Genomic DNA, 25,006 nt, shown 5'->3' on the forward strand with positions numbered 1-25,006 from the left:
ACTGCAGGAATCTGTATCCAGGCACAATGTTAGTATTGACGGGTGCAGCTATACCAAGTTTGTGAATAGAAAAACAAAATACTGCTTAATGTGAGACTCTTAACTCTTCTTGTTACCCTTCAAACTTTGTTTTAATGAAGAATTGTTACTCAATATAAATGTGACTTCCCATGTCAAGTGACTTTCCTTTGCACGCAATGGTCAAACATGTGACTAAAAGTCAACAAGTGTTGCCTAACCAGAAATAAACTCCAATAAGATGGACTCTATGCAAAGTTCAACCACATATAATATGTTCTCTGGGGACTTGTTGGCTGAATTAATTTTAGCTTGTTTACAGTTTTTACTGGGGTTATTTTTGTTTGCTTCTTTATATTGGATTATACAGGTTTTGAGAATGAACTCATCTTTGGAGAGATGGGTGACAGACAACACCAACTTGTTGAACACCACAACTCTTTGCCAGTAACAAAACATGCTAAACCGCATTGATTCGGTGAATGGTTATGGAAACTGTAGGAATTTTGTTGGAGCTCAATGTTAGTAACGGAGGGTGAGAGCAACGACGAGTTTGTGATAAGAAAATCAGAACAATACATAAATTAAGGAAGTCTCTTTTAATTGTTGTTGTTGAAATAGATCACATAAGAAACTGAAAATTAGAAGCAGATGTACCAAGAGGAAAGGACGACAAATAGTATGTTGGCTTTTATTGCAGGATAGATGAACTACAAACTTATTGAAGTCCCCATACAACTTACACTCAGCTGTGCTCTCAGATCTAACAGCCAGTGAACAGAGGAGATAAATCCCTCCAACGTTAACACCTTGCTGTGTAGGAAAATAAGTGTAGATGCTGGTTCAAATCGAAGGTAGACACAAAATGCTGGAGTAACTCAGCAGGTCAGGCAGCGTCTCAGGAGAAAAGGAATGGGTGACGTTTCGGGTCGAGACCCTTCTTCAGACTGATGTCAGGGGAGGGGGTGGGACAAAGATAGGATGTAGTCAGAGACTAGAAGACTAGTAGGAGAACTGGGAAGGGGGAGGGGATAGAGAGGGGAAGCAGGGACTACCTGAAGTAGGAGAAGTCAATGTTCAAACCGCTGGTGTGTAAACGACCCAAGCAAAATATGAGGTGCTGTTCCTCCAATTTGCGCTAAGCCTCACTCTGGCAATGGAAGAGGCCCAGGACAGAAAGGTCAGATTGGGAATGGGAGGGGGAGTTGAAGTGCTGAGCCATCGGGAGATCAGGTTGGTTGAGACGAACTGAGCGGAGGTGTTCAGCAAAACGATCGCCGAGCCTGCGCTTGGTCTCGCCGATGTAGAGAAGTTGACATCTGGAACAGCGGATACAATAGATGAGGTTGGAGGAGATGCAGGTGAACCTCTGCCTCACCTGGAAAGACTGTTTGGGTCCTTGGATGGAGTCGAGGGGGGGAGGTAAAGGGACAGGTGTTGCATCTCCTGCGGTTGCAGAGGAAAGTACCTGGGGAGGGGGCGGTTTGGGTGGGAAGGGACGAGTTGACCAGGGAGTTTCGGAGGGAACGGGTCTCTGCGAAAAGCAGAAAGGGGTAGAGATGGGAAGATGTGGCCAGTAGTGGGATCCCGCTGGAGGTGGCGGAAATGTTGGACAATTATATGTTGTATACGACGGCTGATGGGGTGGAAGGTGAGGACAAGGGGGACTCTATCCTTGTTACAAATAGGGGGAGGGGGAGCAAGAGTGGAGCTGCATGATATTGAGGAGACCCTTGCTGACTGACACTCTGTTTTATGGAGATGAAGGCAACTTCTTGAGCTTCGCCATGCCCGGTGATTAGACGGAATTTAATATTTTTCACGTTTTGTGTGAGAACAAAATAGGTGGTGAAACTTTAACAAAGAGTCAAGGTGCGGAGCATATAATGGAAAAGAAGATGAGTAAGTGCAGGCAGGGGCCCTTACGAAATTCATGGTGGCGTTCCCAACATGGCCAGCGCGTGATCTTGTGGAGCAGGAGGGGAACAGTTTATCTCCTCTACAGGTGCTGATAGTTAGGGAATTGCTTTCAATTAGGAAAGGGGAAATCCAGCCAAGTTCATTGCCCTGGTCTCTATCTCTTGATCTTTGGAAGGTGGGAAATTGGGTGCAAGCAGGTTTGAATGCAGGAAACATTACCACATGGAGTGCTGAGACGCACACCATTTAAAGTTAAGCAAGATAGGTAGTTGAGGAGAAAAGAATGGGAGGATGCTAACATATTTCCTTATGACATAAAGGAGACCATTTAACCTATCATGTATGCTCAGTCCTATCAATCTTATTCCCCCACTTATTTCCCTGATAACTATACTCTCTCAGATCGAAGGTATTTATTCACAAAATGCTGGAGTAACTCAGCAGGTCAGGCAGCATCTCAGGAGAGAAGGAATGGGTGACGTTTCGGGTCGAGACCCTTCTTCAGACTGATGTCAGGGGGGCGGGACAAAGGAAGGATATAGGTGGAGACAGGAAGATAGAAGGAGAACTGGGAAGGGGGAGGGGAGGAGAAGGGGAAGAGAGGGACAGAGGAACTATCTAAAGTTGGAGAAGTCAATGTTCATACCGCCGGGCTGCAGGCTGCCCAAGCGAAATTTGAGGTGCAGTTCCTCCAATTTCCGGTGGGCCTCACTATGGCACTGGAGGAGGCCTATGACAGAAAGATCAGACTGGGAGTCCCAGTCTGACCTTTGACATGGGCCTCCTCCAGTTTTCGCTTGGGCAGCCTGCAGCCCAGCAGTATGAACATTGACTTCTCCAACTTTAGATAGTTCCTTTGTCCCTCTCTTCCCCTCCCCCTTCCCAGTTCTCCCTCTATCTTCCTGTCTCCACCTATATCCTTCCTTTGTCCCGCCCCCCTGACATCAGTCTGAAGAAGGGTTTCGACCCGAAACGTCACCCATTCCTTCTCTCCTGAGATGCTGCCTGACCTGTTGAGTTACTCCAGCATTTTGTGAATAAATACCTTCGATTTGTACCAGCATCTGCAGTTATTTTCTTATACTCTCTCAGATGCTCATTAACTCTCTCCTGATACACCGACCACCCACCTACCCCAGGGGTAATTTTCAATGGCCAATTAATCTACCTACCAGCGGGTTTTTGGAAAATGGGGGGGGGGATAACTGGAACAGCCAAGGGAAATCCATGGAGTCACAGGGAGGTTACGAATATGCTACACAATTAGCACCAGAGGTCAGGATCAAATTTTCTCCCCCCTGTGCCATTATCTTAGGATGGAATTAAATGTAGTTTGGTGGGAGGGTGTTCAACACTAGAATCTATGTAATTCCATGCAAGGATAATGCATGAAGTTTGTTTCTCCTGGTGTTTTAGTTTAGAGATACAGCGTGGAAACAGGCCCTTCAGCCCACCGAGTCCGCACCGACCAACGATCCCCGCAACATTGACACACACTAGGGACAATTTACACTTATACCAAGCCAATTAACCTATAAACCTGTATGTCTTTGGAATGTTTTGGTGAATAGTTTTCTCTCAGCATGAAAATATTGCCTTGCGATTCCAGATCCACCCACTGCCCCTCCCCACCCCATGACCTGCATTGGCAATTCTCCTGTTAAAACCGTTCAGTCAGAGACACTTTCTTGACTACAGTTTAATAACTGCAAAAAAATTAATACTTAAATTTTGGAAAAAAACAGTAACCCCGACAATTAAAATGTGGATTACGGAAATGACCGAGACCTTGCATTTGGAAAAAATAAGGTTTGCCTTAATTGACAAACCAGATCTATTTTTTTAAATATGGTCTCCATTTATTGAATTTTTAAAAAAGTAAATGGGTTTGTCACAAAACTAAAATTTAAAACTAAAGTTAAAACATGAGTTTAGGGTTGGATGTACAACTATACTCATTAACCCCCGGAACTATCCCCATAATCTTTATGTTTGTAATTCTCTTTTTTCTTTGCTTTCTCTCTGTTAGTTTATAGTCTTTTTTTCCCAGTCTCTTTTCATCTTAATTTTTTCTTTAAAATTTTAAAATTGAAGCTATGTAAGAATTCTATAACCAGTTTGTCGTTTATTATTATTTGTACATATGCTTTAAAAAATCAAAAAATTAAAAATTTTAAAAACCGTTTAGTCAATGATGGAAGGCTGCAGTTCATGTAGGTTTGAGGATTACGACAAACTGAAGAGATGGAGTTGAGTTTGAGCTGGAAGTCTTTGGGAACAATAAATAAGGGAGAGAGAGCATAGTGGGGGTGGGGACGGTGGGAGGGCCACAGAGTGGGTCAAACCTTTGCAAAAGTAGATACAGGACACTTACAAATTCATATGATTAGGCAAAAGCAATGCGGTTTTATGAAAATAAAATTGAATTTTGAGAAATTTATGAATGAAACATATTCATCATGTCCATCAATCCTGAATGGCCATTATATCGTTTGCCTCTCACAGAAATATGAGTTAATCGTCCTCACTTGGAAGTGATAACTATAAACTAAAACATAACCCCTGATAACCCATTTCCTGCAAATGTCCCTGTGCTCCCATTTCTACCCTGGAATAATATTTTCTTTCACAAAATATTGTTACCATCTAAAAGAAAAAAACACAATGTTGTGTTTTCAGCAAAGAGTGGGTATATCCTGCTCCAAATTTAAACTGAAGATCGACACAAAATGCTGGAGTAACTCAGCGGGACAGGCAGCATCCCTGGTGAGAAGGAATGGGTGACGTTTCGGGTCGAGACCCTTCTTCAGCCTGATGTCAGGGGAGTGGGCGGGACAGAGATAGAATGTAGTCGGAGACAGTAAGACTGGTGGGAGAACTGGGAAGGGGGGGGGGGGGAGGGGGTGGAGAGAGAGGGAAAGCAAGGGCTTGAAGTTAGAGAAGTCAATGTTCATACCGCTGGGGTGTAAGCTACCCAAGCGAAATATGAGGTGCTGTTCCTCTAATTTATTTATTTTTTTGGCCTCACTCTGACAATGGAGGAGGCCCAGGACACCAAAGGTCAGATTGGGAATGGGAGGGGGAGTTAAAGTGTTTAGCAACCGGGAGATCAACCTCCTGCTCTCCGATTCCTTCCTACACCAAATTTAAACTGAGAGCACTTGTGAAAATGCAAGATGTGGTGAAGGTGGCATTAATCCTTGTGATTAATAAAAGGGAATTGAGATACATTTGTAGTTTAATATATTTGTGAAAAGATAATCCTTTGACACGACATGCTGGTAATGCTTTTCAAACTCATGCAGTGCTGAGAAATAGTCCCAATGTCTCAGACAACCAGAAATAACATCTGGGGGAGTGAGCAATGTGTACATGAACATGAACTTGTACATGAACTTTCTGATCTCTGAAAATGTATTGAATTAAGTTTGTCTGACCAGCAGCAGAAGCTATTGTTGCCAGGTGCACGACTAATTTGTTCTCACCAGGATTTTTAGGACAATTTTAAACAGTCTGCGGAATTAACATCTGGAAGCTAAATACAGGGTCTGCATGAGCAGCAAGAGAGACCGTCTGAAGTGTGCATCTGTTTGGCACATTTAATCATTAGGAATTACAAGCCCGGCAAATATGAGGACATGCCCGCATTATGTCCTCCAGCATGTGTCATTTTCTAGGGTGCAAAGAACAGCTTTTGAACTTTTGATGTATGACTCGAGAAGACTGTTATGGCTCTCGCTTCAGAACCTTCTGACAGCTCTCCTTCCCTCTGCACGTTGCCCCTCTCTCCCGCAGAACGCCATGCAGATTGTCGGCTTCCTGGATGACGAGGCAGAGTCGGTCCTCGCAGTGGTGGCTGCAGTGTTGAAGCTGGGAAACATCGAGTTCAAGCCGGAGTCCCGAGTCAATGGCTTGGACGAGAGCCGAATCCAAGACAAAAATGGTACGAGGAATGTCAGAGGAACGTCGGAGGTTGAGGGGGGAGACTTGATAGAAGGATATAAAATTTTGAGAGGCATAGTTGGGGTAGACCGTCAGATCCTTTGTTCCAGGGTGTAATATCCAACACCAGAGGGCGTAGCTATAAAGGTGAGAGGGAAAAGTTTAATGGAGAAGATGTATGGGGTATGTTTTTTACACAGGGAGTGGTCGGTGCCTGGAACATATTGCCACAGTTGGTGGTGGAGGCAGATACGATAGTGACGTCGAAGAGGCTGTTAGATAGGCACATGGAAGAGTGGGGAATAGACGGCTATGGATCACAGGCAGATGGGATTAGCTTAACTTGACATCATGTTTGGCACAGATATTGTGGGCCGAAGGGCCTTTTCCTGTGCAGTACCGTCCTCTGTTCTATGAATATTGCTCTCCTAGATCCAGTGACATCGGCAGCACATATTATGCTGTTGTGAATGTAAAAGTCCTCTCTGAACATAGGGAACTCTCGGAGGTTATTGTGCAGAACTTAGTTAATGGGATTGTACCTTTTGAGTTTGCAAGCTCTCATTGACTGAGTTTTAATAGAATTGAGCCATGAGGTGTCAGCAGCATCACAGTCAAGAGAAAATGATCGCTGGAGTTTCTGGGAAGGGATGAATGTGATTTATTGGTTCATATCACACAGAGGGTGGTTGTATATGGAATGAGCTGCCTTTTGACAGAGGGTAGTGGGTATCTGGAACAAGCTGCCAGAGGAAGTAATTGAGGCAGATTTGATATCATCATTTAAAAGGCATTTGGATGGATTCATGGAAAGGAAGGGTTTATAGGGATGTGGGACTAGCTTAGATGGGTCACCTTGGTCAGCATGGGCCAGTTGGACCAAAGGGCCTATTTTGGACTTTTTGCCTATTTGACACTGTCATAAAGCAACTTTGAGAACAATTAGAGAAAATTCCACCCAGCACATTCCTGCCCTAGCTACGAGTAAAGTGATTGTGGAAAGTGTCACCTGCGGTGGTGGGATCATGGTCGAAATAGAGCTTTGAACATGATCCAAAATCTGGACGTGGGCCAGAGGAACAAGACCTCCTTAGACATTGCACACAATGAAATAGGGAAGTACTGGAGCAATAGAAAAGAGGAAATATATTCAAAAAAGCTGGAGTAACTCAGCGGGTCAGACAGCATCTCTGGAGAAAAGGAATAGGTGACCCTTTGGGTCGAGACCCTTCTTCAGATTTAAGTCTTTGAGTCTGAAGAAGGGCCTCGACCCGAAACGTCACCTATTCCTTTTCTCCAGAGATGCTGCCTGACCCGTTGACACCTTCTTGTGTCTAACTTCGGTTTAAACCAGCATTTGCAGTCAGGGCCGTTTTTACAGCATTATGGCCCCCCGGGCAAAGCAGTGTACTGGGGCCTCTACCGTTACTCTCCCCCACCCCCCTTTCCCTACCAGCCCCCCCCCTGTCGTGCCGGCGAAAAGCACTTACCGAAAAGCACTTAGCGATGGACTTAGGGTGCTACATTGTTGCGAAAAGCACTTACAGATCGCTGTGAGACGCACTTAGGGATGGAAAATGTTGCGAAAAAAGCACTTATTGAACCTACATTTTTAAAGTAGTATTTATTTATTGCAAGTCACTTAACATACACAGATCAGCATGGGGCCCCTATGCTCGTGGGGCCCCGGGCAAGTACCCATCAGGCCCATGCGTTAAGGCGGCCCTGCCTGCAGTCCTACACAGAGGAAATACACCGATCAGCCAAAACATTATGACCTGATGAGCCAAAACATTATGACCACTTGCCCAATATGCTGTTGGTCCTCCGTGTGCAACCCCATACGCAGCAGGGTGCGATGCACTGTGTATTGTGACACATTCCTCCCGTGACCACCATTAACATTTTCTGTAACTTGTGCCACAGTAGACCTTCTGGCGGTTCGGACCAGGCGGGATAGCCTTTGTTGCTCTCGCGCATCGATGAGCCTTGGGCCTGTCACCGGTTTGTGGTTTGTCCTTCCTCGGACCACTGTCGGTAGACAATAGACAATAGACAATAGGTGCAGGAGTAGGCCATTTAACCCCGTCGAGCAGCACCGCCATTCAATGTGATCATGGCTGATCATTTTCAATCAGTACCCCGTTCCTGCCTTCTCCCCATACCCCCTGACTCCGCTATCCTTAAGGGCTCTATCTAGCTCTCTCATGAATGCATTCAGAGAATTGGCCTCCACTGCCTTCTGAGGCAGAGAATTCCACAGATTCACAACTCTCTGAGTGAAAAAGTTTTTCCTCATCTCCGTTCTAAATGGCCTACCCCTTATTCTTAAACTGTGGCCCCTTTTTCTGGACTCCCCCAACATCGGGAACATGTTTTCAGCCTCTTAACGTGTCCAACCCCTTAATAATCTTTCGATAAGATCCCCTCTCATCCTTCTGCTGAAGGTACCACTGCTGACCGGGAGCACCCCACAAGCCTTGCCGTTTCAGAGATGCTCTGACCCAGTCGTCTGGCCATAACAATTTGGCCCTTGTCAAAGTCGCTCAGGTCTTTACTCCTGCCCATTTCTCCTGCATCCAACACATCAACTTCATGAACTGACTGTTCACTTGCTGCCTAATATATCCCATCCCTTGACAGGTGCCACTGTAACAGGATAATCAATGTTATTCACTTCGCCTGTCAGAGGTCACAATATTTTGGCTGATCGGTGTATATTCCTTATTCACAAATGATGGAAACTTCTGAACAGTTTCTTTATTTTGGGTTAACTCTGACACCAACTGATAATGTTTCACATGAAGTTTAATAAGGCCGTTAAAGTGTAGGTTTGGGCCCGGGGTCAGAGTGGCATCTTTGGTAAAATGAGTGAGTAAATTTCCTGCATGATTTGTCTCAGCAATTCCATTGTTGTAGTCACTCGCTTTGTTTTCTGTGCAGAGCTGAAAGAGATCTGTGAGCTGCTTGGGCAGGATCATGCTGTGCTGGAGAGAGCCTTCAGTTTCCGAACTGTGGAGGCGAAACAAGAGAAAGTTTCAACATCACTTAATGTGGCCCAGGTAAGTGTGTCAGTGGCTCATAGTGTGCGCTCGAATGCCAGTCAAACTACACTCACGATAGTTCCAAACAACATAACCAGTTGTTTACCACTTTTAACTGGCTTAGCTCACGGATTCAAGGGACATGGGGAGAAAGCAGGAACAATAGACAATAGACAATAGGTGCAGGAGGAGGCTATTCGGCCCTTCGAGCCAGCACCACCATTCAATGTGATCGTGGCTGATCATTCTCAATCAGTACCCTGTTCCTGCCTTCTCCCCATACCCCCTGACTTATCCTTAAGAGCTCTATCTAGCTCTCTCTTGAATGCATTCAGAGAATTGGCCTCCACTGCCTTCTGAGGCAGAGAATTCCACAGATTCACAACTCTCTGACTGAAAATGTTTTTCCTCATCTCAGTTCTAAATGGCCTACCCCTTATTCTTAAACTGTGGCCCCTTGTTCTGGACTCCCCCAACATTGGGAACACGTTTCCTGCCTCTAACGTGTCCAACCCCTTAATAATCTTATACGTTTCGATAAGATCTCCTCTCATCCTTCTAAATTCCAGTGTATACAAGCCTAGTCGCTCCAGTCTTTCAACATACGACAGTCCCGCCATTCCGGGAATTAACCTTGTAAACCTACGCTGCACGCCCTCAATAGCAAGAATATCCTTCCTCAAATTTGGAGACCAAAACTGCAGAACGGGGTACTGATTTTTGATAATCAGCCGTGATCATATTGAATGGAGGTGCTGGTTCGAAGGGCCGTATGGCCTACTCCTGCACCTATTTTCTACATTTCTATGTTAACATCCTGTAGAATTTAATCAGAAAGATAATCAAACAACAATAGACTGGAAACACTGGACCAGAAAAAACCCTGGGTAAAATAAATGGAAGATGGAGGAATTTACCGGGAGATATTTCAGCAGTCCCAGATGGTCCAAAGCTCTGCTGGCAATGGTGTGGGGAATATAAAATAGATTATACAGACTGTGGTAAATTCAGGGGAAGTGCGGGCATGGGGCAGAAATTGCAGTGTGAGAAGAACTTGCAGAAGAATAAAGGGGCAAAAGCCTGTGTGGAGCGAGAAAAGGGCGAACAGCTGGAGGGAGGAACTCAGCAAATTAGGCTGCGTCAGTGGAGGGAAGTGGAAAGACGGTGTTTCAGGTCGACACCCCTCATCTGTTCTGAAAGGGTAGAGCAGCAGCCAGTACAACGCGGTGGGGGAAGGGTGGGCAAACGCGAAGAAGCGATTGAGTACTTCAGTAAGGAAAGGTTGCTTCTACTTCTTTTTCTTCTTGTGTTTGAGGCAGCAGAAGTTATGAAGCTGCTTATTCACAAAATGCTGGAGTAACTCAGCAGGTCAGGCAGCATCTCGGGAGAGAAGGAATGGGTGACGTTTCGGGTCGAGACCCTTCTTCAGACTGCTTATGTGGCAGATTATGAAGTTGCTTCTGCCTCCGCTGTCTCTGTTTGTTGTCGTTCGCCTGACTGAGGTCAGTTGACGGGGCTCACCACGTGGAGGTCGACAACGTGAGCCAAGCAGTGATGTGTGGGAGTGAAGGGTGGAGATGGTGAAAGAGGCTGGGAGATGATAAGTAGAGAACAAAAGGCTACAGATTCTGGAATCTGATAGCAAAGGAAGGTGAAGACCAGTCACTTATTTATTATCATGTGCACCAGTACGGTGAGGTACAGGCACAAATAAAAACCTTGCTTGCAACTGCATTGCAGGCAATGTACAAAAATATAAATTATACATCTATTATCCACCACAGCGAACTGAAAAAGACTGTGCAAAAACAAGACATTAGTGCAAAAATGCAATTAAAGAACTAGTCCATGATAGTGCAAAAGATGGTCTGTAGTGTTCCGTTCTGGAGGTGGGATTAGGCTATGTGCAGGTCATTTCGGGAATCTGTTGGTTATAGGAAAGTAGTTGTTCCTGAACCAGGTATGTGTGTGCCTTTAGGTATCTGTAGCTGCTGCCCGATGGTAGCATTGAGAAGGGGGCTTGTCCAGATAGTGAGGGTCCTTGATGATAGAAGCCACCTTCTTGAGACAGCATCTCATTTAGATGCTTTTGATAGTGGGTCGAGCAGTGCCAATGACAGACCAGGCTGTGTCCACCACTCTCTGCAGCCCCTTGGGTTGGATTTGCCTACCAGGTCATGATGAAGCTAGTCGGGATACTTTTTACAGTCCCATCTTCAGAAGTTTGTTGGAGTATTAGGTGATGTGCCGAAACTCTTTAAGAGGCATCTACAATACAATACAATACAATATCTTTTATTGTCATTGTATAAGTACAACGAGATTTTTGAATGTCACTTCCATATCGATGCTATCAAATATATAAATAAATCACGGCGAAAATGCAAGCAACAAAGAGGGGAGGAAGGAAAAAAAAGGGGGAACAAGGTAAAGTGCAAATAAAAAGGTTAGTTGTGCCAGATGACCCTGGGGGCAGAGACAGATCATGGCGGGCTCTCAGCAGGACCGATTCAGAGCAGCTATAGCTCTAGGGATGAAGCTGTTTCTTAGTCTGGAGGTGCGGGTGTAGAAGGCTTTGTAACGTCTGCCAGATGGAAGTAGTTCAAACAGAAACCATGCAGTGAATGAGGGGTGGTGGTAAATGGGAAAAACAATGGGAGGGGTGGGGGTGAGAAAATGTTGGGGGAGAGGTTCCAGTGGGAGGACTGTCTGGGTTTCTAGTTAAATGACACAGGACAGACTGTGGCATTTTGGATCATTTGTCTTGGAGGGTATTGTAATAGGCAAAACCAGAGGGAACAGTGCAGCTGAGAACTGATGGGCTGAACGGACTCATTCTCCTCCTTTCACTTATGAACTACTGCTGCAAAAATACTGGAGGTGGGGGGGGGGGGGGGTAGAATACACTCTGACAGAAATAGGTACACTTTGGGGAGGAGAGGATTTAGGGTGAGCTATTCATTTTGAGGTTCAAACTGAGATTGTGCCAGAAATGGATGTGGAAACAGTGGAAGGTTTGAAGATAATGGCTTTAGGGAACCCATTAATTCTAAATAATGGAAATCAGCACGTAACCCAGGTCACAAAGCTGGACATTCGGACCAATGAACAACAGAAGATGTTGGGAGGTGATTGAGAAGTTGATATGGGTGTTACATGTGGAAGCTGATCTTAAATCATCAGTCTGAAGAAGGGACTCGACCCGAAACGTCACCCATTCCTTCTCTCCTGAGATGCTGCCTGACCCGCTGAGTTACTCCAGCATTTTGAGTCTACCTTCGATTTAAACCAGCATCTGCAGTTATTTTCCTACACTCCTTAACTCACCAGTTGATCTTGCCAAGGACCAGCCTGTAGATTAGGAAGAGGGTGCAAGGATCGATGCTTAAAATGTCCAGAAATAGCAGGTACCTTTGTTGGAATTGTACTCATCATAATGCGTTGGACAATGAGGGAGAAGCTTGAAGGCAAATGGGGCTGACCTTGTAAAAGATTGCATGATTGTCAAGGGCAGGTAATGCATCATGATCACCAGCATGGAGGGGTTCATTTGTAACTTTTGGGAGCTGTTGCGCGGCTCCAGCAGCAGCAAGAAGGTGACGGGGAAGAAACGAGCAGGGAGAAGTTAGATTTGGACAAAAGTTAAAAAGGGTGACAAGGAGTCCGGCGGACAAGCCGCAAGGGTAACAATGTCAGGTCAGGAATTTGTTTTTGAGGAGATAATGATAGCAACGGGATTGCATTTGAGAAGGAACCATTCATAATGTCAGCTGGTAAAAGGCCAAGGAAATGGAGTCAGCTGATCAGGAATTTGTTGTGAATGGAGGGAAGGATGCAGTAGGTGATTGTGTAGACAAAACAGGCTTGGCGGGTATCCAAAGTGAGATGTGAGGAAGTGATGTTTTTTTTCCTCCCTATTATGTTCACCTTTGTGACTTGGGAATTGGGAAGCTGGCCCAAACCAGAACTACAAAGAAAATTCCAAGTTTTAGTCATTGAGAGTTCCCACACATGTCGTCAGGGACGGAAGGGGCAGAGGAAAGGGATTTAAGATGACTTAGTGGGGAAAGGAAGCTGGTGTTATTCTGGTCTTGTGCTGTTCCAGCAGAGTAGACAAGTGAGGATTGTTGAATGGGGTAGTGAGCCCTTGGCAGTCTCAAGATATTTAAGTACCAGCGTGCACTTTCATTTGTACAATCCTTCTCAGGCACCAAAGAATTTCACAAGAAGGTTATCAAACAAAAATTGATGCTCGACTAAAAGCTTGGTCAAAGAGACAGGTTTGAAGGAGCATTTTAAAAGAGAACTAGACCAAGTGGACCCGTTGGGCCCAAACCTCTCCTGCATTGGTGCAGCACCCTCTCATACCCCCCTCCCCTCTCTCCTCAACCTCCCCCCTCCCTTCTCCCCCCTCCCTCCCTCCCCCCTCCCCCTCTCCCCCTCCCCTCCTTTTAAACTTTAAAATGTGAATAACTTTAAAAATATAACACCGATTTCAATAAAACTACTTGCATTATCACTAAAGTGACAATGGTGAGTAAGGTGGGCCTAAAATTACCGTGCTATCATGTACCATTTTGGCTGAAGTTCAGTCACAAACAAGATAACAAACGAGAGGGGGAGAGTTTTAGTATATAGATTAGAGTTGTGAGAAGGGTTCAGATACATTGAGGTATATTCCAGACCTTGGAGTCCTGGCTGCTGAAGGTGATGATGAGATTAAATTCAGTGATAATCCAGACGCCAGAATAACAGAAGCAATTTATGTATCATCGGTTGATATTCTGGGGGAGGGAGTGGTTATACTCCAGGTGGAAATTACTATGATAGGAAATAACCGGAAAACAAGGATGAGAATTCTAAAATGGGAGCATTGCTTAATCTCGCCAATAAATTTCAGCAATGCAGAGGTGATGGTGCATTGGATTTGGTGCCTGTTCAGACAGGTCTAATGGTGGATACTTGAGCAAGTTGTGCTTTAGCCTCCATTCAAGTTGGACTCCTTGGATGTAAGGCAGTGAAGATGTGCTCCATACCCAAACGAACAACCAGCATTGGACAGAATGGTGGATCTAAGGCACCATGTGAAGTTCAGAGAGTGGTTGAGATAGGAGTTGAAGATGGGCCATGAGGATAGACAATAGACAATAGACAATAGGTGCAGGAGGAGGCCATTCGGAGCTTCGAGCCAGCACCGCCATTCAATGTAATCATGGCTGATCATTCTCAATTAGTACCCCGTTCCTGCCTTCCCCCCATACGCCCTGACTCCGCTATCCTTAAGAGCTTTATCTAGCTCTCTCGTGAATGCATTCAGAGAATTGGCCTCCACTGCCTTCTGAGGCAGAGAATTCCACAGCTTCACAACTCTCTGACTGAACAAGTTTTTCCTCATCTCCGTTCTAAATGGCCTACCCCTTATTCTTAAACTGTGGCCCCTTGTTCTGGACTCTCCCAACATTGGGAACATGTTTCCTGCCTCTAACGTGTCCAACCCCCTTAATAATCTTATACGTTTCGATAAGATCTCCTCTCATCCTTCTAAATTCCAGTGTATACAAGCCTAGTCGCTCCAGTCTTTCAACATATGGATCTAGGCATTTCTGTATTCAGTGATGATAAAGTGATTTGCCAGAGGCGGGCAGAGTATTGAACGGAGGTAGAGCAGTGGAGGAGAGGTAAAGGGCTGCTCCGTGTTGAAGACCCTTCAGGTGGGGCCACACAAGCGGTGACGTGATTGAGAATAGGTGAAAGGCTTGGATGGAGTGGATGTGGAGAGGATGTTTCCACTAGTGGGAGAGTCTAGGACCGGAGGTCACAGCCTCAGAATTAAAGGACGTTCTTTTAGGAAGCAGATGAGGAAGAATTTCTTTAGTCAGAGGGTGGTGAATCTGTGGAATTCATTGCTACTGATGGCTGTGGAGGCAAAGTCTGTGGATATATTTAAGGCAGAGATAGAAAGATTCTTGATTAGTACGGGTGTCAGAGATTATGGGGAGAAGGCAGGAGAATGGGGTTAGGATGGAGAGATAGATCAGCCATGATTGAAAAGCGGAGTAGACTTGATGGGCTGAATGGCCTAATTCTGCTCCTATCACTTATGACCTTATGGTCTCATGAGGTGGCTTTAAAAATGGTTAGGAGAGGTATCAGGGAGATGAATTAATTTTATTTCTAATATATAAACAGTGGAGGATGATTTAAAGATGTTGATTCTTGATTGCGCTGAAAAGTCCTTTCTAAAATATTTTGGGATGAGAAGGTTGTCCTGTTATGAGCAGCAAAGAAATTAGACCTATATTATTTAGCAGGAAAGGGGAACAATTTACTGAAAAATATGAGATTCTGAAGGTGTATGACAGGGTAAGTGTTACAGTGTGTCCACTGAGGGGAGAATCTAAAATCAGAGCGCAGAGTTACAAGACTAGGGGCAGCTCATAGAAAGCAGGAGTATAAGAACTTCTGCTCATAGTGGGTGGCGTATCTTTGGAATGCTCTACCGTAGAGCATGGTGTGCCGTAGAGCCTTGGAGATATTTAAAGAGGAGGTACATATATTTTTGAAAGATTGGGGAATTGAGTAGTTTGGGGAACAGGCACAGAAGTGGAGATGAGGTCAGGGGCAGAACAGAAATGAGCAAATTGGACAAGTTTGCGAAGCAGAGTGGCCCACTGCCCAGTTTACTTCTGTTCTTATTATCGAAAGTATTACATTTCCAACCCTGTTTCTCCTCCATCTTTACAGGCTTACTATGCACGTGATGCATTGGCGAAAAATCTGTACAACCGATTGTTTACTTGGCTTGTGAACAGGATCAACGGCAGCATTAAGGTACTGGGTTGTGTTCTTTTGAGATGCATGTAAACAGCCAAGTATCAATTTTACAAAATAAATAACTGATTATGTTTAAATCTTCTTATAAAGGAAGTTGAATATGAAGGAATTACTTTCTCAGTGTGATGTCTTCTCAGTAATCAATTGAAAAGCTTCACAGGTTTGCATTGTTGGGAAAGCTCAAAGTTCTGTCACCTACAAAATTATTTTTTCATAGTTAGATGAGTTAGATGAGAGGATTATCTCTGCACTAAAATGTAATTTTTATCATGTGTGAGGTATGCATTTCTCTGATAGTTTCCCTGTCCTGTAGCATGTACCTTAAACGTTCAAAAGTGTTAATCACACAGAAAGTGTTTATGTAAATAGTAAAATTAGATAACTGGGGGTATTTTGTAGTGTAAAATTGTAATGGAAAATAGTCGAGCTATTAAATTTATGCCGTTGCCTAAAAATAACCAGATTTCTCACAGTGTTCTGGAGCTCTTCCATTTGTATTGGCTTTAAAGAAGAGACATGAAAATTAAAATAAATAAGTACGAGGAGGTTCGGGAGTGGAAAAAGAGACAGGAGAAATTCAGCTAAACGTGCAAAACATTAGCAGCTGCACAGATTACCCAGCTTCTGAAATTCATTCCATTGATCAGACTCAGAACTGCATTTCAGAAACGCAGACAAATTCTTTGAGAAGAAAACAAAGATCTGGTTTATTTGATTTAACAGTTTAAATCATTCCTACTGCAAGAACATAATGGCAAATAGAAAGGAGGTTCTTTCCAGCTTTCAGTTTAGTTTAGTTTAGTTTAGTATAAACAGACAGCATGAAAACAGGCCCTTCGGCCCACCAAGTCCTCGCCAACCATCAATCTCCTCTTCACAGTACTTCTATGATCTCCCACTTTGTCATCCTTTCGCTGCTCACTAGAGACTAATACACCTTGAAACCCCCATGTCTTTGGGATGTGGGAGGAACATGGAGCCGCTGGAGGAATCTATTGTGGTCATAGGGAGAACATGCAAACTCCACATAGACAGCACCTGAGATCAGGATGAAATTCGTGTCTCTGGTGCTGTCAGGTAACAGCTTTACCAGCTGTGCTACTGTACTGCCTGATATGAGGTATGATGTGAGGTTATCAGAAAGTCCTGACCTGCATCAGTATGAAACTTCTGACCTGAATCATTTGGATGCACAACAGGTTAATTAGGTATTGCATAATGTAAAAGGAATCATTTTATTTTCCTAATTTGTTAAATGTTCTTTTCAATAGGCACAGACCAAAGTGCGAAAGAAGGTGATGGGAGTGCTAGACATATATGGCTTTGAAATTTTTGAGGTAAGTTTGAAAATCAAGGAATTGTCAATTATGAAACCTTATCTTGGGTTTACAGGCAATGTTTCACTTGTAATTGATTAGAGAAATGCCAGCTTGATTTTGTTTTTGTACTTCAGCACTAACAATATATCCTCGGTCACTGAAGTTATTCTTCTGCCAACTTAATGTCTCCCCGATAATGTCATATATAGACGCATACTCAGAATTCAGCATCGATTTGGGGGCTTGTTGGAATGTTGAAACATGGAATGTTAATCATAGAAGATAAGAGTGGACGTAGGCTGTTCGGTACTTTGGGTCTGCTGTTCCATTTATCTGATCATCCACTTCAGTATGAATATTGACTTCTCTAACTTCAAGTAACCCTTGCTTTCCCTCTCAATAGACAATAGACAATAGGTGCAGGAGGAGGCCATTCGGCCCTTCAAGGCAGCACCACCATTCAATATGATCATGGCTGATCATTCTCAATCAGTACCCCGTTCCTGCCTTCTCCCCATACCCCCTGACTCTGCTATCCTTAAGAGCTCTATCTAGCTCTCTCTTGAATGCATTCAGAGAATTGGCCTCCACTGCCTTCTGAGGCAGTGAATTCCACAGATTTACAACTCTCTGACTGAAAAAGTTTTTCCTCATCTCCATTCTAAATGGCCTACCCCTTATTCTTAAACTGTGGCCGCTGGTTCTGGACTCCCCCAACATTGGGAACATGTTTCCTGCCTCTAACGTGTCCAACCCTCTCTCTCTCCATCCCTTCCCCATCCTAGTTCTCCGACCAGTTTGACTGTCCTGATTAAATTGTATCTTTGTATGCCTCGTTGTCACCTTCCCCATAGCTAACAATGATCTATTCCACATTCTTCTTGACCTTCGTCCTCTTTGATCTCATGTTTCCACACCTTACCCTTCCATATCTCTGTGTCTCCCTCTCCCCTGACTCTCAGTCTGAATAAGGGTCTCAACCTGAAATGTCAGCCATTCCTTCTATCCAGAGATGCTGCCTGTCCTGTTGAGTTATTCCAGCATTTTGTGTCTATCTTCAGTGTAAACCAGCATCTGCAGTTCCATCCTACGCTCTAACAGTGGAGGTTGGCATACCATTCGCCTTTTTAAACGCACGCTACACATGAATACTTGTTCTTAAACAACCTTTATTGAAGGATCTCATTGCACCTGCCCTTTTCACAATCCATCACTTTACAGACATTTATCTGCCCTTTTGGTTTTAGAAGCAAAGTGGATAACCTTCCATTTATCCACAACATCTAGCATCTGCTATGCATTTTCCATTCACCCGACTTGTGTAAGTATGGTGAGAATTACTTCCAAATGATTTTGGCCCGCTTTTATTTTTTAAAGAATCGTAATTTCGAAAGCAGTCCAGATGGGAATTAATACATCAAATCTGTGTGTCAAAATTATTTCTGCTTACAATTTTTTATTTGGTCATTTTTGTGATCTGCAATTTAACTTGTCGGTAAATGATGATAGGAATGAAGTAAATCTGATCTGGACATAATCATGTCCGTGTGACCTACTTATAGTGTCGGGGCCTGAAAGTCAATCAACTTCCAGGTTGATGTATAGAGATTAAGTGAGTGAGAGGTAGGCATTAATTCTTATAATGTGGGGAAATTAATGTGGAGGTCCCATTTAATGTAGGTGTGCTACTTTGCCTTACTTTTCATGGCTGTTTATATTGGATTAGTATTTACATCTATTCACATTATTTTTGTGTGCCAGTATATCATAAGCGTTCTGGCATTGAGTAATTGGCCAATGTTCTTGGACCTCATCGCTTCAGCAATTAACGGCAATGGTTTTGAGCCACTGCAATGACCACTATCCACAGTGAATGATCGATCATTACTTATAATGTCAAAGTCTATATTTAAAACTGCATTAAAATATGGAAGTTGGATTGATCTAGGAGAGTGCAGCACGGATTAAGCAGAATGGTACAGGGGTCAAAAGGACTACGTTTTGAGGAGAGATTGCTTAACCAAGCACTGCTCCTTTTACGAGAAAACACCAAGGAGTGATCTACTTGAACTGTTTCAGATGATTAAAGGATTTGATATAATGAAAAACTATTCCCATGGTAGTGTTGTGGCATTACAATTTTAGTTAGCTCATTCTGAGCTGAGGTCTGAAAGGTATTTTTAATACAAGGATCAATGTGAATCTGGAACTCTTGCCCAATATTCTCTTGTGAAATATTCAGAACTCGAGATAGGTGTATTTTTATTCGGTAACGATAAGGAACCAAGGCATGGTGATTTAATACAGCCCTTGAATGGCAAATTCCTATTACGAATTGGACATCGTTGTGACTTGTGAACTAAGCCACTCGGAGACTGAGAATGCTTGATATAAAAGGTCTTCATTCATCAGGAGAAACAGACATTCTCGGGCTCCCTCTCAGTGGAACCTTCCAAACTCAAATTGCATCCCGTTTCTATAGTCTTAAGATCAGAGCTAACAGTAATTTATTGAAAACAATTTCAATGGTTACAAAAAAATGTATTTGAAGTACGGTGAAGAATCAACATGATAACATCCGATAATCCAGAAAACATCTGGCACCAGATAATTGTGCTGAATTACCAGTTTTACTGGATAATGTTCCTTTAATATTAATGGCAATGGGTCTACGCCACTTGTAATAACCTTTCGATAAAGTGAGTGGTTTATCTGTTTCTGAATGCTGGTAGATGTTGTTAATATAAATGTTTATTTTTCACCTTCACATTAGTGCATGAAGCTGTCGAAGTATTCTCACGGCAATGCCTATTAGTGGGTTTTATTTGGCTGACAGTGAAACCATTGGATGATACAGCAAAGCCTCTCTTTAAACTAAGAGAAAGAAACATGTGATTTGATATTGAAATGCGTTGTCGGAATCGTTTCAGGTGAAAGTTTCATGAACTATGTGCAGCCAAGATGTTCATTATTTGAACCTGACGTATATGTTCCAGTAACATCAAAACTCCCAATAATTCAGCACACTTAAATCTATAATGGTAACTGATTGGCAAAAAAACTGTAGACTATTGAATATTTTTCCATTAATATTCTAACATAATTTTAATTCATTTCCTTTTTTTATGATACACAGTAGTACAATAATATAATAATGATCGGGTAAGTTTAAAGTGAGTGTGGGGCAGAGGACCAGGTGGGTTTCAAGGGAGCATGTGATGTGGGGCCCAGTGGGCTTAAAGAGAGTGTGGGAAACATCAACTGGTCAACTAGTCACGGGACCATAGGGATTTCCAAGCAATAGGAAAAAACAGAGTTGTATTATGTAATAGCTTTAGAATTAATTATCAATATATAGTACTAAAATTTATAAATTAATAGATTCTGCTTAAAATATAACCATGGGCGGCATGGTGGCGCAGCGGTAGAGTTGCGGCCTTACAGAGCTGGCAGCGCCGGAGACTCGAGTTCGATCCCGACTAAGGGTGCTGTCTGTCCGGAGTTTGTACGTTCTCCGCAGGACTGCGTTGCTTTTTGCCGAGATCTTCGGTTTCCTCTCACACTCCAAAGATGTACAGGTTTGTAGGTTAATTGGCTTGGTATAAATGTAAAATATCCCTAGTGTGTGTAGGATAGTGTTAATGTGCGGGGATTGCTGGTCGGTGCAGACTCGGTGGGCCGAAGGGCCTGTTTGCGCGCTGTATCTCTAAAAACTAAACTAAACTAAACTAAACTAAACTAAACTAAACTAAACTAAACCAATTCCTTAGATTTAACAATTTATCATTTTAATATGTGGTGACCTCTAATTTTAAGAACAAATTCAATTTAGCATTTGACTAACCAAGTGGAATTGAACAGTTAATCTCGGAGACTCGGAAATTTATTCTTCAGGAACTACAAGAAATATATGGTTCCGTCACAAGGGACTAGCCATCAAATGTTCATTTTGAAAATTATGGGGCCCTTTTTACATGTTCTGCTAATTATGTGGCCTTGCCGTTGTGTGTTAAATAAATGAATGTGTAGGATGAACCGGCAGCTGATAGTCTGCATCAACACAAATGGAATGTAACAAAATTGACCCTAAAGAATTTCATTAGCCATCCAACTCATAGATTGCTTCGAAAATATTCCCATAGTATATCTAAAATTGAACAAGAAAAAAAAACACGGAACAGATATTAACAACAGAAATTGTATGAATTACACTTTAAACTGCAAAAGAACAATAGACGGACTATAACAGAGGATAACCTGAACTGTCAGCCGAGATTTTGTACTCATTTTTATAATTTAAAACAATCTCCTGATACTGACTAAATCAAGTTGACATATAAATCTGTTAAGCGGTAAAAAATGCTTTTACATTGATACCATGTTGATAATTCTTCCTCTGCCAATCAACTCAGATCTTCGATAGTATGAATTTTTATAGTTCAGCAAGGCAACTGAAAGGAAAATCTGGAGTTAATAGAAATTAAGTATCTCAGCAGAATTCCCTTGGAGCTGAGTCTAAATGTTGTAAGTAACAATCACCAATTTGGAGATTGATATGAAAATGAATGGATTTACCTAACCTTTATAAGCTTTTACATGAAAAAGAAACATTTACATATTTTCACAAAAATCTACTTGCCTGTGTAAACAGCATTAGCTTTTGGTGTTTAAATCTTAGTTTAGTTTAATTTGTTGTCAAGTGCGCCAAGGTACTAGGCAGTCGACACAGTTGAATGAGACTACAGTTAATGTTGTTCCCTGATAAATGGTGGCTGGTTGTGTTTGCTGTTGACCTTAATGAATTCTGTCAAGTTTATGCCCCGTTGCAGCAAGGTGCATTAAAGCTGCGACTTGGAGGCCTGAGGCAACAATGTAGCTGTCGCTCAATATAAAAGGAGCTTGAGACATGGGGCCAGATAACCTTGTGCAAGATTTGAAATTAGTTTCTGAACAAAATGGCGTTAAAAGTCCTGATACACTTTGAATCTATTCATTCGCCACCCTTAGTTTCCTTCTGTGGGCTGAAGTGGATGTGTTGCTAACCATATGGTGATTTTTTGTTTAACAATAGGGCAGATTGACTGGTGTTTAACCTTAATTGCCATAATTGTAAAAAAATTATTGTAATCAGATAATGGACTGCATAGCCAAGTTTTCAATTTAACATGGAATCATTAATCATTGGAGTTTCTGTTTTGCTATTGGAAATATTCATCTAAAAGACAAATCATCATAAATCATTGTTTTTGATTTTTGCAGTAACTTTACATTTCTTAAAACAGCTGCCACATTCAATCATCTTTCGTGCCTTGAAAACTTAGGCCCCGATTTTTTTCCAAGCTGCGAACAATTGGAGTTGTAAAACCATTTATTTTAAAGAAAATGATGTCCACAAAAAGGGGGCACTTTGCCCTGCAGGCATTTTAGAAAATGAGATGCCTTTGATGTCCTCGCAAGGCAGAGGACGAGCAGCAGATCAACGTGTTGCTTTGGATGAAATATCTTATTCAGTAAATGGCACCTTCTCAGTTTCTTACAATGGCTGTTAATTTATTGCAATCATTTTTTGATCCCGCTGGTGCCATTTGTGGTTAATAATTAGTATTACTTCCACTGAGGCTTTCAAATCTGCTATAAATCTGGAATGAAAATACAAAACTTGTTGAAATCGCCAATTTACCAGAGGAATCTAGGTGCAAAAGCATAAAGCTGCATATGTGAAGGCCTGACAGAAAATGGTAGCTAATTCTTTACATTTTCATGAAGGTTTACTCCATTGAAATACTTTTTAAGATGCAGCTGTCCTTATTTTGTTTCGAAATGAATGTTCACAGTTAGTTTTGGTTTGAGTGCAGAAATTAACACTTAAGCCTTTGCATGTATTATCATTAATGGACCCATATAGGTTTCTCAATTTATAAATAACGCTGCATCAGTTTACAATACATTCCCAATTTTATTCCACTTCAAAACGCATTGTATATAACACATTATAATCAAATCAGGATATTCCATTTTGGGAAGTGGTGTAAAATTATATGAGTCACATGGTGTTGAGAAAGTTCTTCTGTAGAAACTTTCAACAACATTGTTTCATATGTGGATAGGAGTTTCAAGCTCTTATGTTGTGCACCAGATGCTTCTGTTGCTCACATGCTTTCTATTGTATGGTGATCTACAAGAAAGACGAATAGGGCGGCATGGTGGTGAAGCGGTAGAGTTGCTGCCGTACACCGCCAGAGACCCAGGTTCGATTCTGACTATGGGTGCTGTCTGTACGGAATTTGTACGTTCTCCTCGTGACTGAGTGGGTTTTCTCCGGGAGCTCTGGTTTCCTGCCACACTCCAGAGACGTACGGGTTTGTAGGTTAATTGACTTCAGTAAGAAATATTATAAATTGTCCCTAGTGTGGAGGATAGTGCTAGTGTATGGTGATTGCTGGTAGGCGCGGACTCGGTGGGCTGAAGGGCTTGTTTGGGTGCTGTATCTCTAAACTAAATTAAACCAAAATGATGACGAGCATAGACAAAATAAACAAAAAAAACAAGTTAAAGTCATTTTAGAATAGACTTTCTAGAAATCTAGAATTCAATTGTTTCTAAAAGCTCATAGAAAGTTTCACATTGACCGTGATAGAATTTTAATAAAACACGAACCACGATGGAGAGATAGAATCACTGAACAGTTGAACGGGTTTGAGGAATTGAGTGACCACTTATCTTGTAAGCGAGAGATCCTGTTACAAAGGGTAAAAGTTGCATGTCATAAGGTCATGTGATAAGTTAGAATTAGGCCATTTGACCCATCGTCCACTCCGCCATTCAATCATGGCTGGTCGATCCCTCCCTCCTAACCCCTTTCTCCTGCCTTCTCCCCATAACCTCTGACACCTGCACTAATCAAGAATCTAGCTATCTCCGCCTTAAAAATACCCACTGACTTGGCTTCCACAGCCTTCTGTGGCAAAGAATTCCACAGATTCACCACCCTCTGACTGACAAATTCCTCCTTATCTCCTTTCTAAAAGAACGTTCTTTAATTCTGAAGTTCATTCTGAAACTTAATTCTTTAATCCTGAAATTCATTCATATGTGAAGATTAAAGGAGACAGGCAGTAATTCTATGTCAGAGCATCTTTGAATGCAAATAAGATGGGATGAATGACTGCTGATTATTGCTGCTGGGTTGCTGTTAATCTTTGACTGCCTTGTCAGTCAAAGATATGCCCTTTATTCTGATTGATCTGCTGGGCTGAGAATCAGTTGTGAGACGATGAATGCTTTCATTGTCATGTCTAGCCATCTCCATGCAGATTTGGATACAGACACAAAAAGCTGGAGTAACTGGAGAGAAGGAATGGGTGACGATTCGGGTCGAGTCCCTTCTTCAGACTAGTTAGGGATAAGGGAAACGAGAGATATAGGCAATGATGTGGAGAGATAAAGAACAATGAATAAAAGATATGCCAAAAAAGTAATGATGATAAAGGAAACAGGCCATTGTTAGCTATTTGTGGGGTGAAAATGAGAAGCTAGTGTGACTTGGGTGGGGGAGGGATAGAGAGAGAGAGGGAATGCCGGGGCTACCTGAAGTGGGAGAAATCAATATTCATACTACTGGGCTGTAAGCTGCCCTAGCGAAATATGAGATGCTGTTCCTCCAATTTGCGTTTGGCCTCACTCCGACAGTGGAGGAGACCCAGGACTGAAAGATCCGTGTGGGAATGGGAAGGAGGTTGTGATGAGAGGATGACAGGGAGGGTGGCTGACGTGGACTGTGAAAGAGAGAAAAGCAGAGCTAGGTGTGAATAACAGAGGAAATGCATTCACTGCACACAGCAGCCTGGCTAAAATATAACAATTTGTTTTGAGGCGGCACGGTGGTGCGGTGGTATTGTTGCTGCTTTACAATGCAAGAGACCTTGGTTC

The 25,006-nt window shown here is 42.7% G+C and overlaps 1 protein-coding gene across 3 annotated transcripts in view; it reads left to right on the forward strand.

Annotated features, from left to right (window-relative positions):
* myo1b (myosin IB) overlaps positions 1-25,006 on the forward strand; it is a 263,983-nt gene that overhangs the window by 174,848 nt on the left and 64,129 nt on the right. For all 3 annotated transcript variants that reach the window (XM_078404126.1, XM_078404124.1, XM_078404125.1), the window contains exons 10-13: positions 5,734-5,881; positions 8,824-8,942; positions 15,669-15,755; positions 17,030-17,095. In XM_078404126.1, the coding sequence (XP_078260252.1) occupies positions 5,734-5,881; positions 8,824-8,942; positions 15,669-15,755; positions 17,030-17,095 (420 nt within the window). The remainder of the gene's footprint in view (positions 1-5,733; positions 5,882-8,823; positions 8,943-15,668; positions 15,756-17,029; positions 17,096-25,006) is intronic.

The sequence above is a fragment of the Rhinoraja longicauda genome, chromosome 8 (genome assembly GCF_053455715.1).
Source record: "Rhinoraja longicauda isolate Sanriku21f chromosome 8, sRhiLon1.1, whole genome shotgun sequence".
Lineage (NCBI taxonomy): Eukaryota > Metazoa > Chordata > Chondrichthyes > Rajiformes > Arhynchobatidae > Rhinoraja > Rhinoraja longicauda.